The sequence below is a fragment of the Anneissia japonica genome, unplaced genomic scaffold (assembly GCF_011630105.1).
Source record: "Anneissia japonica isolate Jap-2015-1 unplaced genomic scaffold, ASM1163010v1 scaffold2707_len876726_cov182, whole genome shotgun sequence".
NCBI lineage: Eukaryota > Metazoa > Echinodermata > Crinoidea > Comatulida > Comatulidae > Anneissia > Anneissia japonica.
The window spans coordinates 202,157-215,064 of record NW_022723260.1 but is presented as its reverse complement, the minus strand read 5'-3'; the positions used below and the strand labels follow the sequence as shown (position 1 = coordinate 215,064).

Here is a 12,908-nt window from a genome sequence, read left to right as displayed (position 1 = left end):
ATTGTATATATATTTTTCTATTGTTATATTTATATATATTTTTCTACATTTTGGATATATTTTTCTATTTTGTAATACAAACGTATTTAAACGTTAAAGAAGGAAAATATGCGAGTGTGATTCGAACCTGTGTAGGAACAGGAAGCGGCAATTACATTGTACTAAGCATTAAATTAAACAAATAAATGTAGGCCTATAACAAGATATAATGGGACTTGACATATGAAAGGCAAAGTTTTAATAAAGGTATTGAAGGCAGGAAGCTGCAAATATTATATCTGCCTGATATTATTGCCAGTTGTACACATCCACATTATCCACCTGGTGAGTGTATTCAGCTCTGCTGACTATACGCAATAAATTTGTAGTGGAATCAAAGTATAAAGTAAACAAGTTTACATTCTTCTGTACAATGTATATTGTATATTCGTAATGTAATGTTGAGAGGTAAGTAATATACAATTTAAAAAGTAGACAATAACATTCTTCAAAACGTGACCTAAAACATAGATCTTATTTAAAAAAAATTTCGGGAGCACCTGCTCCATTCTTCAGGGTTACAATTTCAATCCGCTTCAATGATGTAACCCTCGAATAGAAGCCCAATGGGCTTGAACCCGAGAAAAAACCCATCTTGAAATGAAGCACCCAAAAGAAGCACCCCCCCCCCTTCTTTTTTAGTTTGCAAAAGTAATTTGCAAACGAAAAGAAACCCATCTCGAAAAGAAGCCCAAGGGCTGTTAATCAAGATAGTTCTTCATTCAAACTGACCTTATCTTTGATTATGTGGATGATTATGATAACGTGTATCAATATTTTTTTTTTATTGTACTAGCATGGTTAAATTTGGAATTCCATAGTTAAAAATGTCATATAGTAGCAATTCCAAATACTTACAGCATTCATTAAAAAAAAACCATCTCTTTAGTTTGCAAAAGTAATCTCAAAAAGAAGCCCATTCAAGGGTCCTAAAAAGAAACATAGGGCTAGATCTATTTTAAGTTTTACGTTATACTGTATATTGAAGTATACGTGGATAGGCTATCTTTAGGTCATCACCAACATGTTATATACGTATAAGTATATAGTGTATTGAATATTTTTGCCTTTCAGCTGGGTCTTGCATTGGTCCTGTAATTGAGATAGACGAATGTACAATAATAGCTCCCGGTGAACGCTACCATGGCAAAGTTACCGCCTACATTCCTCCTGGAAGTGACGGTAACCTGTACGTCAACAACCATTATGACATTCTTTCAAATTATGGGTGTCTCAATCTAACATAAATGTTACATAAATGTTTATTGGCGTAAACACATAGTCATTTTATTACAATAACAACAATAATAATAATAATAATAATAATAATAATAATAATAATAATAATAATAATAATAATAGGGCCTAATACTTATAATAATAATAATAATTCATTATTATTATTATTTATCAATTGTTTAAATATTATCATTTTAATGTGTGAGTGCGATCGTTAAAATGTATCTTCATGAATACAGTAACATACCACTTTGTGATTACGTATTTATTGAAGTATTGTTGTAAATGTAGAATTACTGAAATACAAGGAAGCTGGCCCGATGAGATGACGTTTGAGTACATCAAAGATCCGCCCTCAACCAGAGTCATAGCCGTCGTCACATTTTCCGCATGGAATGAGGGAACATACGCCTTCAGTTTCACAGCTACTGATAATAACGGGTAAGTCTTACGCTTCGATTGCCTAAATACAGTGCGCTAAATAGTAAGACTACTTTTAGGATCTAAAAATTTAAATGACCATCAAATTCACACCCGATTCCCTTTAATTGTCACCCCACTCTTTATTGTCATTAAATTTTAGGAGGCACATATGTATGCTGGCACATACTTTGAAAAAGATCCAAGCATGGAAAGTGACTAAAGTGACTAATGTGAATTTATTTTATATCCAATTTGAAACTGCTAATATGTAGAAAGGTTTTTTAAGCATCTCTGTCGCCTATGCATAGCGAGTTACAGCTATGAATAATAAATAATATAATGTATTATAATAAACCGTAAATTATTAATATTACACTGTAATTTTATATTGACAATACTACGTTAATTATTTATAGCGCGCAGAACGATCCAAAAACAGGAAGATTTGTTGTCACTGTAAAAGAGAAAGTTGTGACTGGAGAAATTATGCCACCACAAGTGCTGTCGAAGTTTTCTTACCCTAACTTAACCGAACCATTGGATTTAGAACGAGGAGAATGGTACCTTACATGCGACCAACCGGTATGTCAAAGCCGAACCAACCCGATGTACAATTACAAAAAATCTAATCCATGCCTTTGATACAACTGTTCAATGTTTAGCAGAATAAATATATACTCCTTATTTGGCCATACATAATAAAATAGCCATACTTATAAAAGACTGAAAACTAAATTGACGAGTGATTATATATACATATGTGTATAAATATGTATACATATGTATGTGTGTATATATATATAACACACACACACACACACACACACGATACGCAACACTTGGTGAATCTCGTTTCTCATTCATCCAATGAATATCCTAGATGTACCCGTCATGGTCCTGGCAGAGATCGTTCGTCTCGCGGGCACCGACGCGATGGAAACGCTCGAACTCGCCAACGTGTGCTCGGAATTCGAACTGTCTCTTATACACATCTAGATGTGTATAAGAGACAGATGTATATCATTGTACATAGCTTAAAGTTAACTGTGTGGCAGAGTTTCATGGGCGTATGTCCAGCGTTGTATTTCAAATATGTTACAAGTAGCTATTATTAATTGAAGAAACGATTTCGAATGTTGTCTGACCACATTATATTTGTTTTCTTTCAGGTACAGTACCGATTGCGAGAAGTGCACTCCGTTGAGCGTAAATCCGCAGGCAAACTGCTGGCAATGAACGCAGGAAAAAATCAGCGCGCGGTGCCTGCGGGTTAGATTTTCTTTGAACAGGTTCTGTGGCACGGAATATCGTGTCTAGAACGCCAAAGAACCATTATTTGTACTAATACAATTCGTTCTTCGTGGGGTAGTTTTAGCTGCAAAATAAATAGGCCTAATATTTTGACATAAGGTCAGCTTAACCGGAGACTATAGCCTATGCCTAGTACCAGTAGAATTATAGAAAATGACGGGATTGAGAATATTTTTTTTTTATCAGACTTTTTAAAATACTTCTCATCTCAATAGTTTAGGCCTCTTACATGATTTTACCTTTGGAACTCTGTTATTCAGATATTAGGAATCATCATTGCATGTTTGTATCTTGGTAGTCGTACGAAAATTTGTTGCTAAAACCTTTATTACGAAGGTCATTTCAGTTATTTTAAATTCATTTTGGATCATTTTACGTCATGTATGTTATGTAGACTAGAGTATTTGGAGTTAAAATTGAAATGTTAGTTAATTGGATAACATGCTCCGGTTTTATCCTAAACCAAAAGAACCAGTTGTTAATTGTGGTGAACACGAGATCACTTTCTACCTTCCAAGATATAAATTTGATGATATAGAACCTTTATTGTATACATTTATTAACAAATTTTGCACCACAATGTCATTAGAATGTTATATTTAAATAGATATTCAACATGCCATGTGCGTGTTTTGTAGTGCACTATAGTCTACGCATTTCAAGCCCTTGTTATAAATTAATTGAAGACTTTTTTGACAATTTTTAATTTTAGAAAAATTTGCTCACCTTTACCCTAACCATGCAGAGCATGGGTATGGTATCTACTCACCCACTAACCTTAAATCATTTAGAAGGAGGGATAGTGGCTCTATAGGTTGTCAGATGCTATTTCCAATCCAGGTGAGGGTTGTTATTTTTTGATATTTTTTTGCCATGGCGCCACAATATTAAAGGATTAGGGCTTTCTGTTCGTTCAGATGGGAGGCTATTAGACCTGTTGGTTTAGTACTCAGCAAACAGGATCATGGACTTCTCGTCTAAAAAATTCGTAGCGAACACTACTTTTACAGTCTCAGGGTGTTTGGATCTTCATCGAGAAATCTCTGGCGCCGTCACATCATTACTTTCCGATCAGAGTGAAGGTGTAAGAGGGACTGGTGGTGAGGTTTCGTCCCCAGTGGCTAGACCAATTCGAGGGTGGGCGCTAATAAGGGGTGGGCCCTGAACTAATAATTTGTAGTTAGCCTAGTATGACACTGCTGTCTTTGGCAGCAATTTTCTCTCAGATAACTGGCTGGTTGGTTGTGCACCTGTCTGATAACATCCAAATTACGGTAAAACCCGGCATGTATGTGAACTACTGTAAACACGTCGTCTCTAAAAACATCTCCTCAACTAGGCCTATTGAAGTAGGCCTACGGAATGGTGTTTCTTCTAAGTGTGGAAAATGTACATAGGTAAGTAAAGCGTGTAGTGTGCTGTACTGTAGGCATGTGTTAGATTTAATTGCGGCATCCATTGTTATATTGTTGTTCAGGCCTACATTTTCAGACTGTAGACTTTGCTCAAATATCGGTTTATAGAGAGTTAATTTCGTTCATTTTGTGGACTATTTGTAAACATAAAATCTTAAAATATGGCACTAAACCGGAATATCTGAGTGAAAATGTTAATAACAGTAACAACATAATAGGGAGCATTTTGCAAGTGGTCCGGCCATTATAAGAATAAGAGATGTAAGAGAGTGGGAGAGGCTTGCCTAACAAATTTGGCTGCTATAGAAACGGCAGATCTGCTATCAATATACACGGATACACATAGAATTAGTGGGGGTCTGTGCATATGCATTGTAGGAGCATGTAAGCAGCGTGACCACTGGGAAAAATGGTACCGTAATTCCCAAGATTGAGTCTAAAAAATCCCAAGATTGCTTAAAAAATCAAAAGATTTGCAAAATATTAGTATAGTAGGCCTATATCTTCTTCTTCCAAATTTAAGGCCAACGTCATAGCTGAAGGCTTCGGCGGTCCGAACTTCTACCGCAGATGGAATATCACGGAAGCGAGAAAACAATCAATAAATAAATAAAACTAAAATATAAATAAAGTAAAAAGTGCCTGTAACCCAAGGCGGGGCCCTTCATTTAATCAAATTTAAATGCTCTTTCAATGAATTTTATTATACTGTACTGTATAACAATGTCTAGATTTTTGAGACCAATAATTCGTTCATATTCAACTGTATAATTTTCTGAATTTGAGGGAGGGGGTGTCTTACATGAATTAAAATCATATTGGCTTACCTAAAATTTACATAAAAATGCATTTTTTTCTAACTAACTATTCTTGCCTAACTTCAGCCCGTCGTACTGAAGCAAACAGCGTATTATTCCCCAATGGGACACATATCAAGAGATTTAACTTAAAATGCATTTTATTATTTTTGGAAAATGACTTATTATCTATTATAGTGATTAAAAACAATCTGTCGGTCGTAAAAAGCGCTTTAATTGAAATAGGCCTATAACAATCGCATAAGTATACAATTTCATGGAAATAGAATGCAGTATAAAGTGATCTTAATGCCGTTAATGTTCCCAAAATCTTTGTATACTTATTCAATTGTATATATTTCGCGCATTGTATTCGTTGTTCAATATATTATTAGCATTTTAGTTGTATTTTCTAAGTATTCTATACCATATATATATATATATATATATATATGTTCTTTCAGATAACTGGCTGGTTGGTTGCGGCACCTGTCTGATAACATTCAAATTACGGTAAAAGCAAGCTTGTATGTGAACTACTGTATATCGTAGACACGTCGTCTCTAAAAACGTCTCCTAAAATGGGCCTATTGAAGTACGGAATGGTGTTTCTCCTAAGTTTGGAAAATGTACATAGGTAAGTAAAGCGTGTAGTGTGCTGTATTGTAGGAATCCCAAGATTGCTTAAAAAATCCAAAGATTTGCAAAATATTAGTATAGTATATCTTCTTCTTCCAAATTTAAGGCCAACGTCATAGCTAAAGGCTTCGGCGGTCCGAACTTCTACCGCAGATGGAATATCACGGAAGCGAGAAAACAATCAATAAATAAATAAAACTAAAATATAAATAAAGTAAAAAGTGCCTGTAACCCAAGGCGGGGCCCTTCATTTAATCAAATTTAAATGCTCTTTCAATGAATTTTATTATACTGTACTGTAATTTGTACTGTATAACGAAACAATGTCTAGATTGTCAAGACCAATAACTCGTTCATTTTAACTGTGTACAATTTTCTTAATTTGAGGGAGGGGGATGTCTTATATGAATTAAAATCATATAGGCCTACATAAAAAGTTACATAAAAAAGCCATTGTCTTTATTTTATGTGTATTACACAAAAATATTCCAGTAGACTTTGTTGCTGCTGATACAACAGAATAGTGTTTCACCTGTCTCTTATACACATCTATCTCTTTTATTTTATTTTCAGTGTCTCAGGTCAAATCTACCGAACCATCAAGAAGTGCGAGATCGATGTACAATCATTGTCACCGGAATACGCTGCATATCAAATTGCCAGTACACACTATCATTAGCCGGATTTATTTGGTCTTCTGCAAATAATCGCACGCGGATATTTATTCGGGTTTATACCACTGAATCATCGAAATTAAATTAAATTATGTTTCTTGTAAAACGAACAAGTAATTCCCGAACAATATTACATACTTAAATATAGTTAGGCCTAAGCATTATATTATATTATATAAAAATACAATCTTTGTGTTTTATTTATAGGCCTATTACGTTTATATAGTTCTGATGCAACCTTTCCGATATGTGAGAAATAAAAGTTTACTGATGTGTAATTTAAAATATATCATTGTGCTTCTTTGTCGTAATTGCATTAATAATATATCATTAAAAAATATACATTTCATTATATCAATCAGTATATAATCGAATAATAATCAGTTCGAATCGAATGTACCAGTATTATAGGCTACTTCTATATCATATAAACACGAATATTTCCAAATATTCACATAATGCAAACAAATTACGAAAATGTTCAGAGCAAGCTAGGTGCCGTCGAATTTTACAAAACAGGAAATGACGTCGGTTGCTAGGGTACAGCTCATGCATATTCAGTAACACCTGTGCTCATTAGACTAACAATAAAAACTTTTAGCTCAGTTTTGACAAAATCGACCAAAAAGATTTTATTGTTAGTCTAATTAGAACAGGTGCTACTGAATATTCATGATTATGCATGAACTTGTTGCTTAGCAACCACGTCATTTCCGGTTTTGTGTCTTTTTCGAGGGCGTCCTCGAAAAGATTTCATCTGGATTTCATTGCTAGTTTAATATATATAAAGTAGCTAATATTGATAAAGCAATTCTTCTTCACTTTTAGTTAAAGCCTATAAGGATATTTTAGCTATTGAATTTATTAAAATAAACACAGACATTGAATAAGATGAGAAGAAATGCATAATTCCATTTAATATTTATTTCCAAGCATTGAAATCAAGTTGGGATATAATATGTATAACATTTAGCAAAAATCAATAGAATTTTAATCCACAAAATTGTATATCTTATTATCTTACATGTATCTTATTCTTATTCTTATTCTTTATTGCAGCCAAGACAGCTAAATGTGAGGGCCAGGTCTCTACGTAAACTTAATTACTATAATAAATGTCAGAGAACTACTTCCATCCAGTAATTATAAATATATATCATTAAAATTAATATAAAACGCATAAATATACATCACGCAAAAAGTACATAAAATAATAATCAGTAAAATTAAAGAGGAGCAACAAGGGAAACATATTTATTATTATAATTTTTATCAGTAATATCACCATCACCATTATTACTTTATTATTATCACCATTATTAATATTATTATCATTGATATCATTGTATCTATAGTCGTTGCAACAATATTACGGTTTATTATCTCTATTATTAAAATAAACATTAGTAGTAGTAATAATAAAATTATTATACACATAAAGCCTACAAGAATTAATACACATTGCTAACATTATTTTTGAAATTTTTGCAAATGAAAATATTTAAAAAATAAAATAAAATTCGCACTATATTTTATTTATTTTCATATTCACAATTTTTGCAGGAAGCTTGATTATTGACAACGTTTTTGGATATGTAAGTAGTTGGTTAAGTTCATACAGTTGCCCTTTCACGATCGAGTCCGGACATTCTTTCCGTTTGTGGATTTTTTTGTCTACCTCACTGGAATAGAAAAATATTTAGAAAATATTTAGAAACAGAGAAAGAATTATAACGAAGTATCAAAAACATAATATATAAATAAAAATTAGTGAGCATAATCGTATTCAGCAATGTATGGACAATGCTGCTGATACAACAGAATAGTGTTTCACACTTTTTCGTATCAGCATTATCATACATTATAGTATCATCATACCACGGAATGAATGTTATTGGGTAGGCCTAACAGATTACAATAGTGTGAACAAATTATGTTAGCATTCGATTGTCATGTGTAATTAAATGTATAAAAGTTTACAATTCGATGAAATGAATACAGTATAATATAGATTCATAAATACAGTATTCAAATATTTGATATAAGTATAAACACTATAACTATATCTTCATACAAACATTTTTCATGATATATATTTATTGACTGATTGATTGAATTTATTCAATGCTCAACATGCACAAGCAAGATAAAATATTGTGAACAAGAAAAGTAAAAATTAATGAGCACCAGGGACGCCCATTAGGACAGAGTCCAGCGCATTTTCAATGGGGTCAACTTTTTTTCCTGTCAATTAGGCCTACATAGACATTTAAATAGGCTGGTAGTAGAAGTGTCAACTTAAGGATATTTGTAGTAAAATGTCCGTAAATAAGGACAATTTTTTTTAAATGCCGACAGAGGATCCAACAACTCTGACTGGGGTCTGAAGCAAGGGGCTACCTAGAGCCTCGGTCAGGATCCCAGAATAAAATCCCTGGGGTGGGGCTCATGGGGAGAAATTTTACGGCTTAGGATCGTCTATACTTTTTGACCACAATTGGATTGGCCATCAAAATGAATTCGTTTCGATCGACATTTTTTCGTCGTCCAGTTGGACGATGTGGGTCGATGTTAGTTTATAACTTACGGTAACCCGGGTTCTACATGAGCAAGGCTAGTTGCTTTTGAATTAAAAAAAAATTAATGTTTAGCTATTTACAGCATAAAATATGCTACCGGGGCCCAGCATACCACACTATGCGGAGTATCGATACATACATGGCCACATAGAGAGTGACACTCACCCATGTACTGCTCATAATATATATATTTTTTAAACTGTATCTGGTTTCCTTAATTTTCTTCGTTCATATTTCGACTTTCTTTTGAAGGGGTACAATGAAAGTTTTCTCTTAAACGGATACAGGCACTTCATAAATTTCGAATAATATATTATTATTACTAATATAAAATAGTCAACTGCTCTCTATTTTCGAATAATACAATTTTTGACAGCTGTAGCCAATGGCGAATTCACGGGGATGGGGTTGTGCAATCGGCCCCTATATTATTCAAAATTATTTTTTTTTAATGGAGAAAAAAAAAGAAAATTGTATTCAAAGTCATTTATGGCCATCTAGAGCATGGAGCCGTTTGTGCAAGTCCCTTCCTGGGTTCCCTCTATTTCGAATTCTGGGATCCACCACTGGCAGCCATATCTATGGAGGTACATTATCCAGGACGATATATTAATATCAATTGATAAGACGGCGCGTTATTTGGGCCTACCTCGATCACTTTAGTTGTCCTTTAAAAATAATATAAAAAATATTTTTGTCAAGTATAACAAATTTCGATTATTCATGATTAAAATTTGTGCACCAGATAACGACAAGATTCTTGATAATAAATTTCATATACTGTCAATTAGAAAAACAGATACTAATCTACAATGTAAACAGAAGTTAACAAGCCCCAAATCAGTTTTTAGGTCTTTGATGGTTTTAGCGAGTCACTTGGAACGTACGTTGTTGTTATTGTTGAATAGAATGCGGCCATGTCCATGCATGCCTCTGTCGAGAACATTTTCAATGCCTTCAATACCTAACAATAATAACCATGCAATATGATGACAGAATTCCCATTTAATTATTGAATTAACGATGTAAAATGTTCAATACCGTACTCACATTTGTTATTAACTGTAGGCCTAAAGTCTCCTTCCTTCGTCTTTCAACTCCATATACAGTATTGTTTATTTAAAACTCCACCTGGTGATGTATCAAAACAATTCATTTTCTAAAGCGCCATTCTTTTACGATGATGATGTCGATGGTTATGATGATATTGATGATTGTTGATGATATAATTATGATGAAGATAATGAGAGCAATAGTGCAATGAATTATGATGATGATGATGATGATGATGATGATGGTGATCATTATTCATGATAATATTGATGATTGTTGATGATTATGATTATGATGATGATGATGATAATGATGATGGTAATGATGATGATGACAGTAAATAATGCAATAAAAGGCTCAAACTTTGTGCATAAGCATAGAATTAAAAGCAAATACCATTTAGAATATACAAAAATAAATAATTAAAAAAAAATTATAAATTAATACAAATAACAAGTAACTAATATATGACATTTTTGCAAATAAAATATTGTCATATTTGAAATATTAGATAATTCCTAATGTCTAGGATGTAACTTGTAAAGCCCTATCTAGACAATCAAATTTGCATCATGACAAAAACATATAGTCTAGTAGGAACGGGGGGTTCCCATGCACCCCAGAATATATTTTTTTAACTAGCATTTTTGTAATCCTCAAAGTATCTGGTGAACAAATTTTGATGTTCCCATTAAAAAAAAGTGTCCCATGGGGTCGTTTGGCGCCATTTTGGCGGCCATCTTGGATACGGAATGAAAATCAATTATTTGCATAATTTATTAACTGAAAATAATATAAAATCAAATTAACCTCTAAATGTATATAGTAAGCAGTTTTTAAGTTCTTAATACAAAACATTGACCTCGCAGTTACATTTTACGGTCATATTGGCGGCCATCTTGTATTTTGAATGAAAATCAATTATTTGCATAATTTATTAACTAAAAATCATATACAATCAAATGAATCTCTAAATGTATATAGTAAGCAGTTTTTATGTTCTCAATACAAAAAATTGACTTCTCAATACATTTGGCGCCCATATTGGCAGCCATATTTTGTATGATTTATTATTATTTGTTATTTATTATTATTTGCATAATTTATTAACTAATATATAGGCCTATGGTATAAACAGTGTTTATTTTCTCAATACAAAACATTGACTTCTTAATACATTGCCCAGCCATTTTGGCAGCTATATTAGCGGCCACATTAGCAGCCATATTGTCTTTCAAATGAACATTGATTACCGTATAACATTTCACCTATATTATACAAACAAAGAATTTAATAACCATTTTTTCAGAGTAATGTTGTCATTGGGAATTGATTGAGATCCATGACCTATAATTTAAGTAGGTTTTATACACTGAAACTACAAACATATGAGAAGTCACTTTATTTACACTCAAAATGCAATACAAAACGCTCTGATCCTGGTGAAAAAGAGATTTTTAATGGTATAGGCCTAATGTATGGTATAAAAAAATATACAAAAAAAATATATGGTATAAAAATATATATATTTTTAAAATAATGTCAGTCCAACCACGGTACAAACTAAAAACTAATGGTCAAACTCAATGACCATGATTTTCTGGCCAATGTGATTTAAGCACCCTGTTCACAAATGCTATCAACATCAATGAGCACCAGTCTGATGCAATGTTTAGTTTCACAATAAATCTACTGTACATTTATTATTGTACTACTCATGCAGTTACATCCAATGAGTCTTTTTTTGTGGATGTTTTACAAAGAAAATCCCTTATAAAATCATGTAATTCTTTAAATGACTATAATTAATGGAGGACCCGCTCTACACATACTTTATTATTACTGCCGCCAAGGAGGTTATGCATTCACTGTAGTTTGTCTGCCTTTTAGAAAGATCACACAAAACGGATCATCATAAAATTTACCAGAGTGGTACATAATAATCTAAGAAGAATCACAAGGCTTTTTGCAACAGAATATCGGCCTATTAGCTTGCTTGAAGTTACCAAGCCGATGGTTCACAGGTTGAAAGTTGGGCTATAGGTTGTGGGTGCTTTATTGCAGCCACAAAGTTTAGAAGTATTAAGAACACACTTCTGGCCAATCTCCACGATGGCATCCTCTCACTGGTTCCATAGATCCTTGATGACTGAATATTCTGTGCCTGGCTGGTATACAGTAGGGGTACTACTGGCGATGATTAACTTACAGAAAAGTTTTCACTAGTACCTGAGACAAAGACACCAAATCCTGGAACAAGTTGTTTCTCTCCGCTGCTACCACTAGGATAAGTAACCAATGATACTCTTGAATGCACTTTGTTACACTTTTCAGTGTAGGCAGATTGAATACAGCTCCCTCGGAAAATTTGGGCCCTGCACAACCCGAACTGGTGCTAGGGTCACGATCATATCCCCTTTTAAGGAGAACATTTTGCTTCGTTTGTAGACAGGAGGCATCCAGAACTCAAATTCGGATTTTACCACTTGAACCTTGATTCCACCAGCATTTTTCAACACAGTTTGAACCATGAATATTTGTCATAATTTTGTTCAGATTGTCCCACTCGAGATAAAATATGCTGTTGAGCCGAGGAGTGAGGGAAGTGGATACATCGCCAAGAGCTGATGATAAATCTCTACAAAATTATGACAAACATTCATGGTTCAAAGGTGTTGAACAGTGCTGGAATCATAGTGCAGGAGGTGAAACCCAAGTTTGGAGCCAGCAACCAGGAGA

General features: G+C 33.3%; 1 protein-coding gene across 1 annotated transcript; it reads left to right on the top strand.

Annotated features, from left to right (window-relative positions):
- The first annotated feature begins 437 nt into the window (after window positions 1–437).
- On the top strand, window positions 438–6,824 carry LOC117112159. The gene is made up of 6 exons (XM_033255226.1): window positions 438–447; window positions 1,114–1,228; window positions 1,570–1,719; window positions 2,118–2,283; window positions 2,871–4,409; window positions 6,437–6,824. Exons 1-5 carry the CDS (start codon window positions 438–440, stop codon window positions 2,973–2,975), a joined length of 546 nt encoding a protein of 181 aa, XP_033111117.1. The 3' UTR covers window positions 2,976–4,409; window positions 6,437–6,824.
- The last annotated feature ends 6,084 nt before the right edge of the window (window positions 6,825–12,908 follow it).

Excerpts from the sequence above, each read along its gene's own strand:
- LOC117112159 (XM_033255226.1), top strand. Across the intron at positions 1,720-2,117 it reads ACAGCTACTGATAATAACGG|CGCGCAGAACGATCCAAAAA; the intron begins GTAAGTCTTACG and ends AATTATTTATAG. Across the intron at positions 2,284-2,870 it reads ACCTTACATGCGACCAACCG|GTACAGTACCGATTGCGAGA; the intron begins GTATGTCAAAGC and ends GTTTTCTTTCAG.